General features: G+C 47.5%; 1 protein-coding gene across 1 annotated transcript in view; it reads right to left on the bottom strand.

Annotated features, from left to right (window-relative positions):
* The window catches only part of ABL1 (ABL proto-oncogene 1, non-receptor tyrosine kinase), a 65509-nt gene that overhangs the window by 15980 nt on the left and 31127 nt on the right, over positions 1-18402 (bottom strand). The window contains 3 exon segments of the mRNA XM_010720901.3: positions 352-624; positions 5603-5898; positions 6616-6789. Coding sequence (XP_010719203.1) covers positions 352-624; positions 5603-5898; positions 6616-6789 — 743 coding nt within the window.

The following is an 18402-nucleotide window of genomic DNA, read 5'->3' as shown; positions in this document are numbered from 1 at the left end:
TGGCTGAGTCACAGTCCGCAACCTTCCTTAATACATCAGCTTGTGTTAGCACGTTCATCTATGATCAGCACATCTTTGCCACCTCCTGAATGCAAGGGATGCCACAGCAGTACTTCTCTAAGATTTCACCTGTCCTAAAGCAAAAACTGTGCTGTTAACATCCTCCTTTGCTTAGTTTACACAGAGAATCATAAACTCATCAAGTTATCTATCATTCTAGGTCAAAGTACAGAAAGGCACAGCCATCACCAACCCCAAACTGTCACGTGGGGCTGGAGGAAATCAGCCAGCTCGAACTCACTTCCTGCTGAAAAGGAGACAAACAGGACTGCTCAGAGATACAGGTCCTACCTTTAGGGTCTTCACAGCCACTGTGAGGCTGTACTTCTTCCAGACTCCTTCATACACCTCTCCATACTGCCCGCCGCCCAGCTTGTGCTTCATAGTGATGTCAGTTCTCTCTATCTCCCACTTGTCATAGTTTGGAGACACCCCGTAAATGGTGGGCTTGTTGCGCTTGGGCGCCGGGTAGTGCAAAGTGGTGATGAGCCCATCTGCTACCGTTGAATGATGATGGACCAACTCTGCCAAGGTGTTGAAGCGGCTCTCTGAAGAGACGTACAGCTAAGGGAGCAAGGAGAATAGAAAGCTCAGTCACGTCATCACACTGGAGCATTCACCTGCAGAAACTGTGTTGTGAAGTCACGACAGAGAAGCATCATCACTTCTACTTGAACTGCAACACCACGAGCTCTGCAGAAGCCTGGAGCTGAAAAAGATCAACATTTGCATGGGAAATGCACAGATTCTAAAGAAAATACACACGCTTTGCTGAAATAGCATGGAAGGAATGACTGCAAATAGCAATACACTGGCATGCTGTTGCTTGAAATGGTTTTCTTCTGAAGTCTGGTCAGCGAGGGTTGTGGGATGCTTCTGAACAGCAGGGATTCCCTACCTCTGCGTCTTGATCACATTATTATTATTTCAATTATGACATTTTACCTTCCTACTTTATGAAGTTTCAGTAACAAACTGGTAGCTTCCCTGCTATTGGCCTAAGTAAGCTAGCTGGCCTGCTGCATCCTTGTGATGGGCACAGATCAGTAACAGAAATAAAATTATTACTGAGTGGGAATCTGTCGAGACACATGGTAACCCATGTTTGTTACCTTTTAACATCCAAAGAGAAGCTCCATTTTGAGCCTAAAAGCTTATGGTAGGCAATGGACAAGTGATTCCCTGCTACAATTTAGTACTTCCAATTTCACACTCAAGATCAATCTTCTGCTACAGAAGGTGACAAAAGCCACAAACACAGTAAGAACAAAGTGGTGCTGGTAGCACTTGATGGAGAGGGAGAAGCCTTCTGACTCACTGGATACGCACTCAACAGTGCAGCCTGTGCATGTGCAGCATCCATCTGTCTCATTTTGCAAAGCAGGGAAGCTGACAGGGATGCCAATCATCCCCAAATCCCAGACCTGCGGCCAAGCACTACTTCCTCCACCCAGACAGAATGCTTGGATGGAAAAAGAAAACACATCTGTGAAGTTCCAGCAATAAGTGAACATGTCTAACAGAAAATGGAGATGCATTTGCAGAGGGGAAAAAAATTGTTTGCAGGGAAGGAAGAAAAAAGGTCAAACTTGAGAGTCTCTGAACTGGAGACTGGCAGATTCTGTATGGATGCTCCTTTGCAAGCATCTATTTACTATAAAAATGAGTATAAGAGGCACTGGAGAAGAACAAATGCTCTGAAGGTTACATGAGCACTACGAATAAAGAAAGAAAATGAAAAGGTGAGTGAAAACAGCAGCTGCATCACCTATGGTAGTCAGAGTAACAGAAAAGGCCCCTCAGCACCCTGCTTCCCCAACTCCCTACTTCAGTTCCTGAAAATTAGGCAAAAGCTTAAGGATGGATGGTGACAGAATTGGCAGCAGTTGCTAAGTTATATGTGTCATGGACATTATAAAAAGAACTGCAAAAGGTAAAATGCTCAGCTCAGACACACAGCATAACCCCAGAAAGACAAAATACAGGAGAGCACAACCCACAAATTGGTCAGTGACTTCTACAAGCTGTAGGGTGACTGCTGGCTTTCAAGCTTTGCCCTTTGCAACAGAGCAATGTCATCTATAAGTTTTCTGGAACATGAGCATTATCCAACAAAGGCAGCTATGCTGAAAAGCCAACCTTTCTGCTGCAGAGGAATCACAACCCCCATTACAATGGCAACAGCACCCAGGCTCCAGGGAGTGGGAGAAGATGCACAGTGGCCAACCTTCCTGTAAATCACTTGAACAAAACCATTACCAGCTTGAACGTGAACCATTAACTACTCTGATGATAACATATTGACTCTCATCTTGCTACATTTGCTGATGGCAAGGCTCCTATGGAAGCTCTGGAAAACAGAGGCACTCTCCTGTGGAGCGAGAGCTCAGTTCCTAAAAAAACTGAGTCATATTTTTTTGGTGAAGTAACTGGATCAAACCTCAACACCTGTCATGGCCAGGGGTGAAATCACCTTAAAAACAGATGTTCTGAGACCAGAAGGGTGCCAACTTAAGAGAGACTCTTAACTGCATGGCAAGAAGCAAACAGTTCTTCAGACCACCGATGTTTGCCAGCACAACCAGAATGTAAATCAACATCAATTTGGGAAGCACTTGCAGGGTGAGCAGTAGTACAAACTGATCCCGTGTTACACTGAGGACTAAAATGTGTAAAATGTTTACAAAAGTGAGGATAGATGTGTAAAATTGTGCTGAACTCTTGGATCACCTGGAATTATTAAGGAACCATGGAGAAGGAAGCTATCCTTTGTTTTATGATGCCTGCATCTCACAATCTCAGAATCTCACAGAAATGAGAAACATTTCTATTTTTGTGACAGATTATATGATCCTATGAGAAGGAAGTTAAATAGATGGCCAAAGATTTCACAGCAAACCTGTTACAGGTTGGAGAACAGAACTCAGGATCACCACGCCCAGGCCATGGAACAGCACTTCATGCCTTCACACACACAAATTCAAATGAAAAAACCAAAACCACCCACCCACCACAGGTGCTCATTTTGGAGGCAGTTTTTCTCCCCCCTCTCAGTGTCTAGCTCATAGCACTGACACCTGAAGTCAATTTATCCACAGCTCCTCCCATCAGACCGTGTTCCTTCTGACTGGAGGTAGGGGTGCTGATCCACGTGAACCACATCCTTAACCCAAGGGGATTCTCACTCTGCCATCAACCAACAACCTGAAAAGCCTACACCAAAAAACTGATTGAGATTCACGGTAAAGGAGCTAACCTGCATCCAGTTAAGCCACTGGAAGCTCCAAGAAAGCAAGACACGTCCTGTGCCCCTAACACTGAGGGCAGCAGGATTTCACAAACTGGCTGGGCAATGCTGTTTGCTCAGCTTGGTTACTCAATAGAAGGCTTTTAATACCAACTCAGGAAAACCAAGTGCTCTGCTCCACGGAAGTGGTTTACCAAATGACTAGCTGCATCATGCCAGCCAAATCAAAAAGGTCATTTTGAGTGTCTTCTTAAAAAAAATAAAAAAAAAAAAAAAAAACCAACCACATTAAGAGGTGGTCCGGAAGAATATGTCCCATTAAAATGGGAAATAAAAAAAAAGGAACTGATGCTGAATCTCAGTGCATTCAGCACGAACAATGCTAAAGCTAAGAAGTACACATCTCCTATCTTTCCCTGTTCCTTCTTCTTACAGCAAAGAGACAGCACAGGGCTCTGTGATGCATGCACACCCCATGGCAGGCAGCAGTTGTTACGCACATTTCTGTAAAAGCTCTTTGCTCTCACAGTTGCAGGACACAATCCACCAAAGCCATTCACCCTTCCCGCAGCACTTGCTGACACTAAACTCCTCAGACAGGCTGACTAACGATACAGCAGGCTGTGGCAGCCCCAGGTGCCCAGGGAGCTGGAGGTAGCAGCTTTCCTTCTGCAGAGCCACGCAGTGCTGCAACACGGGTAATGGAGCATGACAGCAGCAGCTCTGAGATCCAGCAGCCTCCATTTCACGAGGGGAAAGCAGAGATATTGGCTGTCTGTATTCCTCACCCCTAAACTCTGGCAGGTGAAAGGAAGAGCGAGGTGCTCCCAGCCCAGTGCAGGCTGGAGGTGGGCCACAGAGACAGCACGCTGCTGCCCACTTTGTTAACACAAATGGAAACAAATGAGACTTAACATGCCAGGCTGCTAATTGCAGCATGGCACAATGTAACTCCCTTCCCTCGGCACACGGCCACCTCCTCCCAAAGCCCAGCACTCGCTCACTGCTGCTTCTCTATTTTGCATTTCCAACCACCACCGACTGCAGGTCTGTTTTAGTGCATTGTGCTGACCTGCACATTTTATCAAAAAACACCAATTCAAGCAACTTTGTGGGAAATGAACAGTTGACCTGGCCAATACAGAGCTGAACAAATTATTGCTTTGGGGGGATCAAAACAGCTCTGCTGGGATGAAAGCCTTCATACGCCAAAACCTCCTGCAGTTAAAATGAAGAACGTGCTATGGCATGAGGGACACGTGCTTATTTACACCGACTGAGGGAGGCCGGGGTTCAGAATGTTCACATGTGCACGCTGCTCATCTGCCAGCATCAGTGTGAGTCAAAGGGAAGTCAGCTACAGGGACAGCAGGAGGAAGGATATTGCAGGTCACCATGCACACCCCGAGTGTGCAGTATGTCAGCAACTCACAGTGCCGATTCTGACCACAGAGTGTCTACAAAAGAGGAAAAAGGAAGAACCAAAGCACTGTAACTTGGATATATATCACTTTCGATAACTCTCAACTACCAGATGCTGGCAAGAAGAGCCTCAGCAGCCATGCTCCAGATCTATGCTGCAACTTCTGCAGAGGATCTGAAGAGATACCCCTCACAACAGATTCATTAAAAACAAGAATTTCTGAAATGTTTCCATGAAATTCCAGCCAAAATGTTTCCATGAAATTCCAACAAAAATCTGTGGAAAACCTCATTCTTATGTTAACATTTCTCTGCAGCATCCACGAAACGCAGCACTGCTGGAGCACATAAAGATAGAAAAGAAAGATGACACTGGAAAAGGGGTCCATACAAATTAGAAGGTGCCTACCCATTTTCAGTGGTCACATGGAAATACTGTGGAGAAATTAAAATAGTTTAAAATAAGGCTGAATAGTTCTAAAGGTATTCTGCTCCTAAACTTACAGGGCTATTAACAACAGGCACAGACTTCTCTGATTTGGCACTCCTAGAGGTTCTTTTGAACATATGTAATGAAAATCCATTGCTAGATAACATCTTATTGATGATATCTACTGCATTCAGCTCTGATGTAGCTCTAGGATGGCAGTTTGCTACTGAGCTGTGCTATATCTCAGCAGCTGGCTAAAGGAATAAGTGTGTTTCATCACAGCCTGGTCAGAAGCTCACAGTTCATTATAACTACAGATGCTGAACACTGTGATCAGGGCTCAGAATTGCACGTTTCAATTATTACTCCTTGACCTTGACCAGTCAGTACACAAAGCACTCCAGCAAGGTTTTCTTTGGCAGCACGGACAGCCCGCAGCCTACCTTCCCATCGGACGCAGTGTTTATTCTGTAGTGGTACACCCTTCCTTCGTAGCGCAGTGAAATTGATCTCTGTCCTGGACTGCTCTCACTCTCTCGCACGAGAAAGCTGCCATTGATGCCACTGCTCAGGAGGTACTCAGCAGCATTACGTGACACTGGTCCATGGTACCAGGAATGTTTCTCCAAACTGTTCACTGGGGTGATGTAGTTGCTGGGTACCCAGCCTTGTCCATTCTTCGTTTGAGCCTCACACCATTCACCATTATGGTTGTAGCCCAGGACACGAAGCTTTTCACCTAAGCACAACCAGAGAACATATTTAGACACAGCAAATCCAGGAGTAGAGTAAAAAAGATGGATTATTTCTGGCTTATAGATCATTAGAATGGGTATCTGACTGAGCAGGGACAATGTGAGTCTCTTTAAGCTTAAGTGGACCACAGAAGCCAAATAAAATGATATGCGTGCTCCAAGGGTCTGTGAAATTTTCATGCAGTTCTGCAGCAGTTCTGATGCTGTCTGAGCTTAAAAAAAGATTCCAACAAATTTTATTTGAGCTGAATTGGCTTGATGGGGCTAGACCAGGAGCGGATAAATGGCAAAAATCTATTCTGATTAGCAAGTAAGCAGACTTGAAGTGCACATAAGGAATGAGAGGATCAAATAAGAAAACACTGCATCTGCACAGTCATTTTTCATAGGAGGACTGCATTCTAGAGAACAACAAAAATGACAAAGACCTGCATCTGAAGTCAGCCTAGTTCAATTTCTCAGCTCAAATTCCTTTTCTTAGTGGAGACCTCCTACTGACACAGTCTTGTCCAATGCAAAAACCTCAAATAGTTTTAACCTTTTAAAAGGTTATGACTTCAAGAAATATTTGTATTTGTTTAAGAAGAATTCCCACAGTAAAAAAAATTCCATAGTGTTTAGCATATAACTCAGTTGTTCCACTGTGGCTTTTCTTTCTGTGCTTCTCTGATTCCTGATACCATCCTGCACATTTCTCTTACCTTTAGTTATGCTGAGAGTGTTGTCCCCACTCGCCACAAAATCATACAGTGCAACAAAGAGGTGAGGGTCATTTTCACTGGGACAGGACAGGAGGTTCTCCTTGGAGTTCCAGCGAGCAGCTTCACTCAACCCCTGGGGCTCAAAATCTGACACGACTGGCCTCTGGAGGGCTTCTGCAGGAAGAAAGGAGAGAAGAGCAGGTTCATTTTTGCTGATAAAAGCCATCTGCTTAGCCCACGTGCTAGGATTTTTCTAGTTTTCTCAACATCTGCATTCCTCACGTATGGACCATTCCTTACAGCAGACCTCCTGCCACATGCACACAATGCTGTGGCTGCAGAGTCCCTTCCCAACACATGAGCTGCCTGCCCTGGCCATGGAGCAGAAGGAAACCCTCTGCCTGCAGGCAGTGCTGCTCACGTCAGCTGCTGGCTCTCCGTAAATCCTTCAGTCTTGCCTAAGTGCTGCAACGGTTAGACTTGAAAGAAGCAAAGACCTCTAGAAAGTAAATCCCTTAATTACCCTATAAATGAAATCACCGGAACTTGAAACGCTGAAAGTCAGGCAGGATGAGATTTATAAGATGTGGTGTATACAGAGTTAGATATATATTTTTGTAGTCTATCCTATTTTTAATCATCTCTCCTCTTCTTTTGAGTAAAAGCTGGGCCATTTTTGTTACCTCTCTGCCACCTGCCGCTCTCACAAGAAGTACGCAGCGAGAGCGCATGCTGCACCGTGCACTTTGTAGGAATCTTAGAGGCCTTGAGAAAAAACTGATTCCCAAAAACTGAGCTTCAAACGTGCACAGTGAGGCGCATTAGGTGTGTAATAATCAGTCAATATTAGGCATATCCAAGTAGGTTGGAGAATTCAGTTCCTCTGCTTCCTGCCAGTTCTCCCCAAACCTCGGGGAAGGCTGTTGGGATGTCACCAGGAGGTCGGGGCTGCTCGGGGCAGTGCCCTTGTGCCAGTGTGTCAGCGCAGGAGTGACTGCACAAAACACACACCCATGCTTTGGTCAGAGGCAGGAGATCCCCTTTCAGAAAACGAAGCTATCAGCACTTTACCACACGAATGTAGCTGGCAGACGGCTGTGAGCAGCAACGCTGCCCAACACAGCACAGAGCAGGCCCTGCGCCTTGCGGGCTGGCCGTAACCTCGGCAAGGAAGGAAAACGCCTGCCCCGTGGGGTCTGATTCAACAGGAAGGCCGGAAATCCAAGGCGGGCTCCCCTCCAGCCTCCAGCACAGCCAGGCCCATGCGCGGCCCGGAGCGGGATGAGGGGGGAGAAGCTTGATGGACTGTGACAACACGCGCTGCTAAAGGCCTGGGCCCCTAGAGGAGGCTGTTAGCAGATTCAGAACACAAATCCAAGATGCAAAAGAACCAGAGAGGACAGGTCTGTCTGGGTTCCCTGTACAGCCAGCTGTCGGCAGCATTCATCTCTCTTTGAGACATCCCTGGTCAATCTGCCCAGACGCGATCATGCTTCGGAGCAGCAGGCAGTGCAGCTCACTCACATCGCTGCTCAGAGAGCTGGTGGTGCCCCAGCCCCACAGATACCCGAGGTCAGGGGATGGCTCTGAGCACCCATGGAGCTGTGCTGCCCCCGTCCATTGCAGGGAGTGGGACATGATGGCCTTTAAGGGTCCCTTCTGACTCAAACGGTTCTGTGATTTCATGACAACAGTCTTTTCCAACACACTATAGCTTCTTCACCACCGACACTGGTCTCACCTACAGCTTCACAGCACCTCTGAGCCCCTCAATAGGCCAGATGCCTCTGGATGAGTCAGCCCAGCTGCTGTGCCACAGGACAGTGTCTTCACTCGGTGACGAGGCAGGAGGCAAGTCCAGCTCCGTTGGTGGGCTCCATTGATTATCACCAAGCTGAGATTCCTCCAGGCAGCCACAAAGCTTGCTGCTGCATCTCTGCAAAACCACAGCTTCTTGATTCCATCGCACCGTGCTCAGGTGGCACCTGGATGCCTGGGAGGAGTCCCAGGGCAGCAGTGTAATTCAGCTCCGCACTCACAACAGCTAAACACAACTCTCCAATAGCAGACTAGGAAATGAGAGAGCAAGAGCTTTTATTTTCAGGCATCAGCCATACGGATGCTTTTTTCCCCGAATTAAGTCTGCATCAGGAGATATTTATGTTCGTACACCAAAAGATTTCATAAGCATAGCTATCCCTTGCTAATTACTGTTTATGCGAAGCCATGAATCACTGCTAGGGACTGTGTAAGAAGTTCTCTGATGTGAACAATGCTGGTCCAGACCAACACAAGCAAATTCCCTTAAAAATGTAAGTGAAGGGTTGGAAAAGAGGCAGAAGCACAGCATGACAAGCAGCTCCTCCACAGCTGACCGCGGGGCAGTCCTGGGGGGAAGGAGGAGACCTCCTGTCTCCCTGCAAAACAAACATCCTGTGCTCTTACAAACTGTGCTGGCATTTTTTTCCACAAGGTTTCCAAAGCAAGGAATAACAGAATACACACAGTAATCTCTTTGGAGTCGAAGCACATGCTGTCTAAAGCTTTTCCTCTCCTTACCTTCCTCCTTCCTTCCTTTTCCCCTAAAAGAAATTAGGATAAGGGGCAGAATCACTGCAGATTTAATGCACTCCCGAAGCTCCCAGCCTCTCTGTCCCACTGATTTCCTTACTGGTCACTGAAAGATTCCCTATCCCTGATGGAACAATATTATCTTCCAGGAGAAAAGACCAGCATTCACAGACAGCATCTGATTCCTGCTTCACTGCCCAAGCACAAAGAGGGCCCAGAGTCAAACGCAGCGCTTTGCCTTATCAAATGCTAAGAACCCTCAATGGCATGGCTTCTCCCACTCCCACTGAGAGATCATTCCATTATCTTTCATCCATTTTTTATTTCTTTTTGGAGAGTTCACTATTCTATGAGCCTGCAGGTTCCACTATAGCTCATTCATTGGGTATTTTCCATTTGTAACCCTTTAACAACACAGTAAATACCATCTTCCACCAGAGAGATGATCACAATTGTGGATGTACAGAGAGGAACAGTGGATCTAGCAGAAATTCAGATTTTATCTCTAAGTCTGCTACTAAACTGCTGCCTAATCTTAGATTAAAATATCTGAGAGAAGAAGGGGAAAGAGTAGCTAGATCCAACTGAATTATAAAGGACACCTCCATACTTCTGAAAACTTCACTAATGAAGCTTTTGGTTTGGTTTCGTTACAGAGCAGAAGTGGTGAGGTTTGCCCATTTCAGAGCCCTGGGGAGGGACAGCACTGAACAAGAACTACAGAGGTTTGCAGCTGTAGTGCCCAATTTTCTTTAGCAGCTCGGGACTGAGAAAGGAAGATGAACATGGGTCTGTGATGTTCAGTTTTAGGTCTGAAGACAGCTCTAGTTATATGAAATGGTAATACTTTTCTCACCACAATCCATGGGAAATGGTAACAAGCATCATCAGCCAGGTTTTTTAATAAGGATGGGACAGGCAAGAACCACTGCAGCAAGCACACAACTAGCAAGCCACTACAGAGCCAGAACACTTATTTAAAAGCAAAAACTCTATTGAGAGATGGCAGATGTGAGGCCAAGAGGTTAGGAGCAAAAAACGTAAGGAGGACACAAACAGAAGGCTCTTCCCTGGGAGGCCATGGCTATGGGCTTCTCCTCCCCGAGCTCCTCTGCTCTGACTGTAACAAGACACACTGAAGAAAAAAAAAAAAGATATATGGGCAATCTGACAGTTGGCAGGGCAGAAATTCTTCGGTTTGAAAACAAAGGGCTTGAGGAGTGCCTCTGCACCAGTTTTCAGCTTCAGAGAGGATGCTGACAGGTTTTAAACAAGGTTTCTGCTTTTCAGTGGTAGAGCAAGCCCAAAAAGGCAGCGAGACTATTCCAGCCCCTATTTGGGACATGGACACATTCTGCTTTCCAGATCAGATTGGCAGCAGTACTTGCTATGCCTCGTCCCTTCTACTCTTTACCCTTTCTTGGTGTGAAGTGAGGGTGGAATTATTCAGTTTGGCACAGGCAAAAAGGAGGAAGCAGATGACAGAAGTTCAGATATCTCACATTTAAAAATAATATTTACTAGGGGGGATAAAACTGAGAGCAAAAAATGGCCAGCTTAAAACATGAGCGTGGAAGCTCAGTAATCATACAACCAGTTAAAACATGTTTTTGATCACGTTAAAACAATCTTCAAGGTTTCAGTTCAGCCAAATGCTAACACACAGCATGCAGGGCGGTCTGCCCACATCCTGCCATGGCACACAGAGACACCAAGGTTGGAAAAACCCTATCACAACCCCAGGCCCAACTGACACATCCCCCAGTGCCGCATCCCCATGGGTCTGACACACCTCCAGGGACAGTGACCCCAGCGCTCCATGGGCAGCTGGGCCAGCCCTAGCACTGAATTATTCCTCCAGACACAGCACCGAGGGGATGTCACAAAGCATCCTCCTTCCTGCAGGTTAATAGAGAACATAAAGCTCTGAGAACAACCACAGAAACATTTCAGATTGCTTGGCCAACACACAAGTTGGTGCACCTACACACTGGGACTTGGAGCAGCTTCACAGTGTTTTGAGCCTCTTCTGCAGACCCCAATTTCAAAACACCACCTTCAAGTTCATTCACTAATTCTACAAACTTGATTTTCTGAGCCTGGTGCTAGCCATCACACACTGTTACATTGCTTTTTTATGAAGAATGAAAAACAAAAGAGATTGAATTAAGTAACATTCCATCTATCCTCCTGGCTGCAACCAGTTTGCCATATAACTAACGGTCCATTCAACCTCTAAGCAGCTCTCTCTCTCTGCAGTTTCCTAGTCTACTAAAGCAACTCAGCTTTCCTCTCATGCCTACAGCAGCTTCCCATGCAACAAAGACAAGAGTTAAATCTGCCAGTGATATCACCATAATCTCCGTAATCCTTCCAGAAGCTCCAGTGAGACAGGCAGGGAACAGCCCGGCCATGTCACACAGCTCCCAAGGATGTGTCTGATAGCCTCAGCACAAGCCTATCCCCTCCTCAGGATCTGCCAGACTGCCCTGCAAGCTTTACTGGTTTCCACCTCAATGAGCCCCACCTGTAAGAACCTGCTATCCAAAGCATACTGCAGGCAGATGGCTTTCACTTGTGCCCTCACACTGGGCACTGGCACAAGCTCCTACTGCTCTTCTGCTCAGCCCTCTCAGCAGGGCTCTCAACCACACCACAACCTGAATACAAAAGCTGTGTGGGGCCCCTTCAGCTGTGGAAAGGAATAACAGAAAGCACTTCTTTGTTTTCCCTTCACCTCTCGCTTTGCTTTCCAAGAAGCCTACCACCAGAGCATCGCAATGGGTCCTGCTCTATCTGTGTCCTAACAGCTGTCACAGCAGCAGGGAAAATGCGTTAAGATCTCGGTTGTGGAGCTTTAACAGACCCGTGGGTGCTGGCTGCAGTTCTGCCCCATGCTGTGCTGGGAGAAGAGGCTGAGCTGCTTTGACAGAAGTATGTTTTAAAGTTTCCCATCCCTCAATAAAAAACACATACACAGCCACAATCTCAGAGAAGCTGAAGGTGAAAATACCACAGTATTTACTCTGCCTGATCGTGTTGTTAACTCGATACTGCCTACATGGAGCAAATCAAACTGCGTTCTAATCCTATTATGCAACTGCATTACAAAGTGGGGAGGGGGAGTGGCTGTAGCACATACAAAAGAGAAACCTTACACAAACAGCCTGGGTAACACCCTGTAACATCAGCTCCAGCCCTGGCTCTGCCGGGCCCAGGGGACCAGGACCGGAACCACGGCACCGAAGTGCCACAAACAGAGGTTTGGTGCACCTAAAAGCTCGCCGAATCATTTGGAAAGATCAGCACTGTTCACACATCCACCCATCGTTACGTTTGTGAAACTTTTAAAAACGATTGTAAAAGATAAGAGAACCAACCAAAAAAGCCCCTTGGCAACCGAAAGTTATTCAGAACCACTGCACGCATCCCACAAGCACAGCCTCCTGCAATGAGATCCCTTCGGCTCGGTCTGCCGTGAGCAGCCATTTGTAGTTTTTCAGATTCCTGAACTATGAATTTGAGGAACATTTCTCTGCTGAATATTTGAGAGTTGAGCAAGAGCCGCCGGCGATAGGCTGCGCGCGGTCAGGTGGCTGCATTTCTTCCCTCTGATTTGATGAGTTAGCAAAGTACTCCTGGCATGCAGCTTATTTTTACCAAAGTTCCATCCAGCGACACAAAAGAAGCCGAGGAATGCATGGGCCCAACACAGCACAGCGGGCTGTGGCCTCCTGGGGCCCGGCCAAAGCTCTGGCATTGCACAGAGCAAGGCCACGGCTGAGGGGACGCAGCGCCGGGGTCGTGCTGTGCCCAATGGGACCAGGCTGGGCACCCCTGCACATCGCCTCCAGCCCCAGGCACCCAGCTTCAGCCCACCCCAAGCGTTAATTCACGTTTCAATTCCTATAGTCACAGGAGTGACTCATATTCACTTTTTCAAAGTGATCACCTAAGTAAATTCAGTTGTATGGCCGCCTGGGAAATGCCAGCAGAGAGGGACAGCCAAAACGAACCAACAGACTGCGAGTAACGCACGCAGAAAGTACTTTGCTGTATTCAGCAAGTTGATTTTCATCTAGATTCTCCTCCTTAGCCCAGAGTAACTTTATTCCTTTCACTCCCAAGGGAAGGGAGATCCTTCTCCGGGCACAATCAAAGCCCAGGCCCACGGAGACGGCTTTGTTTGTTGGATCGGCCATGGGATCACTTGACATTTCACAACCATAAATGGTAGAGCCAGGCTCCCTTTGTATGCTGCGCTTAATGAAAATCACCTGGTCCCGAAGTCATGCACACACAACCCCACGGCTCCTGGGATGGCAGTGGGCTCCCAGCCCCCCAGAAAGCCTCCGCGTATCACAGAAAGGGTCCCCATACCCTCGAAGGGCTTCCCCGCATCTCCAAAAGGGCCTCCCATGCCCCCAGAAGGGCCTCCCATCCCGCTCACCTTCCAAGTAGCAGCTGGAGGAAGAAGAGAGCCCCTTCTTCGACTTGCAGCCCACCAATTTCAAGCAAATCTCCAACATTTTCATTTGTTAGAGTTTGGCCTCGGCTGTACGGTCTCCTTTCTTCCTTTCAGCTCCTCTCGCTCAAAGTTATCCGGAAGAAAGGCTCCCCACACCACTTAAAAGGGCAAACCCGAGAGGCGCAGAGCCCATGGGGCCCGGCTGCGCCCCGGCCCGGACAGGAGTGCAGCCATCCCCCTGCGGCAGGAGGGCACGGCGCTGGGTGCTGAGCACTGCCAACAAAGGGCCCCCTTCAGCCTCCGCGCCTCAGCTCCGCGCCGGCCTCCTGACGGCCTCCTGACGGCAGGCAGCAAGCTACGCCCTCGCTCCTTAACCCTGCTGCTGCCGGCCGGGGAGGCACGCACGTTCGGCATCTGGATATTCCATATCGGCATGTATTCCAGGTAGGTAGCTGTTGATAAAGGACACTGGACTGCTTGTGCATACAGCTGTGGGTTTTTTTGTTGCTACACGATCCCCCTTCACTCCCCAAAGCTTGTGCTGCTCAGAGCACGAGGTGCCCCCGGAGCAGAAAGGCCAAGGAAGGCCCACGTGAGGTTACTGGCTGCCTCCTGCTCTTCTGCTTCCCAGCACCTGAGGTCCCTGCCATTGAGACAGCCAACTTCCATCACTCTGCAGATAAAATGCTTCAGTCTTCTGATCCACAGGGCATACGCTTGGCAAACAGCTTAGAAAGAAGTGGTCAGTCCTCAGCCCATGCAGAACTGCAGTAACAGCATTTGTTAAATAACAATAGCCACACCACTTCTAGCAGAGAAGTATTTATGGGAAAGCCAGCACAGCGTTTGAAGTGCTTTCCTCCTTCTTCTCAAAGATAACATGGACATTCCCATCTGACAAAGCAGGGAAGAGAGAATCTCAGCTTCCTGGAATTCAGACAACCACGGGAAGAGTCAAGGTGCAGCTGGTGCTCCACCTGGCTGCATGTACACTGGGGACCATGATGCCATCCCCAGGCCTTCTCTTCCTCCCTCCACTCCTAGAGGAGGGTTTCCATCCTATGGAAGCAAAAGAGGCTCAAAGGAAACTGACGACCCCCCCACTTGCTCCCTGCTCACCTAGCTTCAGAAAGCACTGAGACAAAAAGCTGGTGCAGAAGTGGGAGAAATAAAAGCTGAGTTGGCCATTCTGTGCTGAGGCCCACATCATGCTCAGGGAACCAGGGTGAAGCAACATTTGAAGAGCAGACCTGGCATCATGCACGCAATGTCTGCATATGACGAGCATCCCCATCCTGCCTCAAGTTCAGCCCCAGCTGCAGGAGCGTGGAATTCCCATAAAATTCCCCTGGAAGTACGGAGGCAGCAGCACCCAGTCAACATAATTAGGGTTCATACATCAGTGCCAGCAGAATGAAGGCGGATTACTCTCCTGGTGAACTCCTGGGGCTGGTATTCCAGAAGAAGAATGCCTCGTTTCAAATTAAATTAACCCACTTGCAGAAGAACCTCACTATTGGAGCAATGCTTCCACTCAGAGAGCCGAGCACAAAGAGCTATCCTGGGATAATTTCCTCTGTAGATAAACCCTAAAATTAATTTCCTTTATTGTTCCACACAGACAAGCTTGTGTGGTCCCTCTGCTACAAACTTCATCCGTCTGCACTTCCTCATTTGTGTCATGGCAAGCCAGACTGTAAATGCTTCAGAGCAAGCACTCTCTGCACTTACTGCATGCCATGAAATTAGCTGGCGATACAGAAATAAAAGCCACATTGGCAGTGTCACACAAACGCTGCTACTCTTAGGGCTGACATCTATTAATCCCTCTTATGTTTGTTGTATACGCATCTTAGAGTAAAATCTATCATGAAAAGCGTGCAGACTTCTGGACTATGGAGTGACTGACGCAATCTTCAACTCGGTCTCCCTGCTGCAGAATGGCAGAACAGTTTTGCTTTGCCATTCAGAGCGTGATGCCTTCCCTCTCCTTTCCTTTCAATTCCCTTTGACACAGGCAGCTCAGTCCCAAGCATCACCTGTCGCCAGGAAGCCTGGCGGCCCCGATCTGCACTGCTTTGACATCTCCTGGTACAAGGAGGGAACAGAACACAGCCCTGCAGATGTGGCTTTGCCAGCTATAAAGAGGGAAATAATCACTCTTTTCGACCTGCTGGCTATGTTCTTGCTAATGCAACCCAGTACACCATCAGCCCTTATTGTTTATGCTCATACAAGAGCGTAAGCCTCTTTAGCCAACTGCTTTAATGTCTGAGCTTCTTCTAAGAGATTATTTTATTCATCCTGTTCTTAAAGCTATGCAACATTTGAGGACAGCTTTCTCCAAGTGAGCGATCACAACCACGCACATGACAGCAGCAGTGAAAGGTCTGGGCTCCATGAGCAGAAAGTGAGTTTTGGCGTGGTCCCACCCCACTAACAGCTGGAGCCAATTTTCTTGTGATACCATTAAAAACAGCTTGAGTGCTCGTCGCCCGTTTAAAAGCAGAGCTTCATTTTAAAACTCTCTTCTGAAGCACAGAAAGATGATGGAGTTGGAAGGTCCAAATGCTGGGGATTTTTTCATAGGTGCATTCAACTTGAAGTCACTTGAATTGGAGCCCAAAACATGGGCAAAGGAAAAGAGCAAAGGAGACAACGAGGAAAAGAGCAATATTCCTTACCATTACGGATTACCTGTGCCTTATCTAGCTCTTCTGTAACTGCAGCTGAGAATTTCCCCACAGCTGTAAAGGAACTGAACATAGGCTGTAAAGCACTCTGCTGTCTGTGGATGCACAGAGCAACAAATAACTGATTCACATCATTTGTAAGATGCATTATTCTTATCCAGTACGAAGGTTATTTGTAATTTTGAGCGTTCATGGGTCACTCTCTATTCTGAAATCCCACAGCCACATGACACATTCTAACGCCATTACCTGATTATAAATATATGAGTATATGGAAATGATCAAAGAAACCTGTGTTGAAATATATGAATGACACAGTGTGTGCTACAGACCCAGCTGTACAAAAGCTGGGTTTTTATCTGACAGCAAATGCAATATTGCCAGTTTTCCCAAGGGTGCTCCACTTCGTCTGACAGATCTTACTTTCCCTTTGGGTTCTCAGATCTCCCACCACTACACTTCTCCATCTACTCTTAGATACTCTGGAATCCAAGGGACAACATCACTTCTTCCAACACACCCAGACGGCCGCTGCTTCCTCATCAGTGACAGCAGTGCACAGACAGGCAGTGACGCCCATGCTTTATTAGCAATACCCACCACATCACAGGTGAGGGTGAGAACAGCCCCTGTCTGTGGTTGCACATAGAGTGACTGCATGAGCTCACTAAGACTTCCCACGTTTGCTCACACACAAGGAGGAGCGACCAGGACGCTGAAAGATCTCTGGCTGATGCTTTTTCGGGGATCAGGAGGAATCAGTCAGGATCTGACAGCAGCAGTGGATACACAAGGACAGGCTCAGGCTGCTTTCTGCTCTGTGCCACGAACCTTTGTGCCTTCAGTGGTCTGACTCCCCCCAGCAGTGCTCTGCACGAATGCCGCTGCTGTTCTCCTCTTGCTTTTTGTGCTGACATCTCTGCCTTTCCTTCTTCAGTCCCTGTTTGGAATGCTTATGGAGGCCATTACTCTACCTCCATTTAAAGCTCTTCTCAAAGCTCAGCTGGCATGTTTACAAGAGCATATATCACTGCTAGTTAAAATAGCACATTAAAACCAAAACCCTCTCACTATGATCTCTCTAGGGCAGGTATTCCCTCTCCTACCCCCCAGCAGCCCTCCATCACAAACCTATCAAACAAAGGTCATTCAGGTCAACACCTGAATGCAAAGACTCTTCCCTCCTCATTCACTCAGCCAGCTGAGAACCAAGAGCCCAGAGCTCTGCCCATACAGTGAGACACCATTTATTGCCTCTGGCACCTGGGAAGAAACAAACCCAGCAGGTTGCAAGGAGCGCATTGCTTGCACCAACCAGACAACAAAGGTTTTGCAATACAGCATGTGCATTTGTTGGTTTTGCTCCTTGATTTAACAGATGTTTGTTATTTGCAATCTTCAGGACCGAGGACTCGCTGAGAAGAGGTGGGATTACAGAGACGTGCAGCTATTTGAAATTCCTTGCAAGCAGCAGGGCAGAATCCCCCTTTTTAAGGTAGCTCCAAGGCAGAGGGCACTGCTGAATCCCTGCAGAGGGGCTGCCTTTGGGAGACCGTGCAAGAAGAGCTGTGAGCTCCCAGAAAGCTGCCTGTCTCATTGGCATTTGAAGCCTGTGAGATTAAACCAAGTCCAAAGGGGCTCTTTATAAACCACTGAAAGTTTTTGGTCTCTTCCATTAAAAGCTTTTTAAAACATCTGCAGGCAATGAAAGAGAAGGAGGTACCTTGCAGCTCTCAGAGCTGAAAAAACAGAGGCTTACCTGAAAGACACGGAACAACACAAAGCACCTAATTGTGACTGCTGTGAACTTTCATCACCTGGTCAGCTCATTGCAAGGGTGAGAGAGGGAGCAGGCAGGGAGAGCTGCTGTGGTGGGCAGAGGACAGGAGCTTAGCAGCATGACCACATTCAGCATCTTCTGCCAGCCCAGAGCAGAGGACTTAAAGCCAGCTCAGAGCCAGAAAAGATGCATGCTTGCAAAATATCAGAAAACAAATTTTTTGCAGTTTCTTTGCCAAATCCTGACTCAGAATTTGAGTGGGAGCATTTCCTTTT

The sequence above is a fragment of the Meleagris gallopavo genome, chromosome 19 (assembly GCF_000146605.3).
Source record: "Meleagris gallopavo isolate NT-WF06-2002-E0010 breed Aviagen turkey brand Nicholas breeding stock chromosome 19, Turkey_5.1, whole genome shotgun sequence".
Classification (NCBI taxonomy): Eukaryota; Metazoa; Chordata; class Aves; order Galliformes; family Phasianidae; genus Meleagris; species Meleagris gallopavo.
The sequence above is the reverse complement of the archived record's forward strand: the minus strand, read 5'-3'. Positions and strand labels throughout refer to the sequence as shown.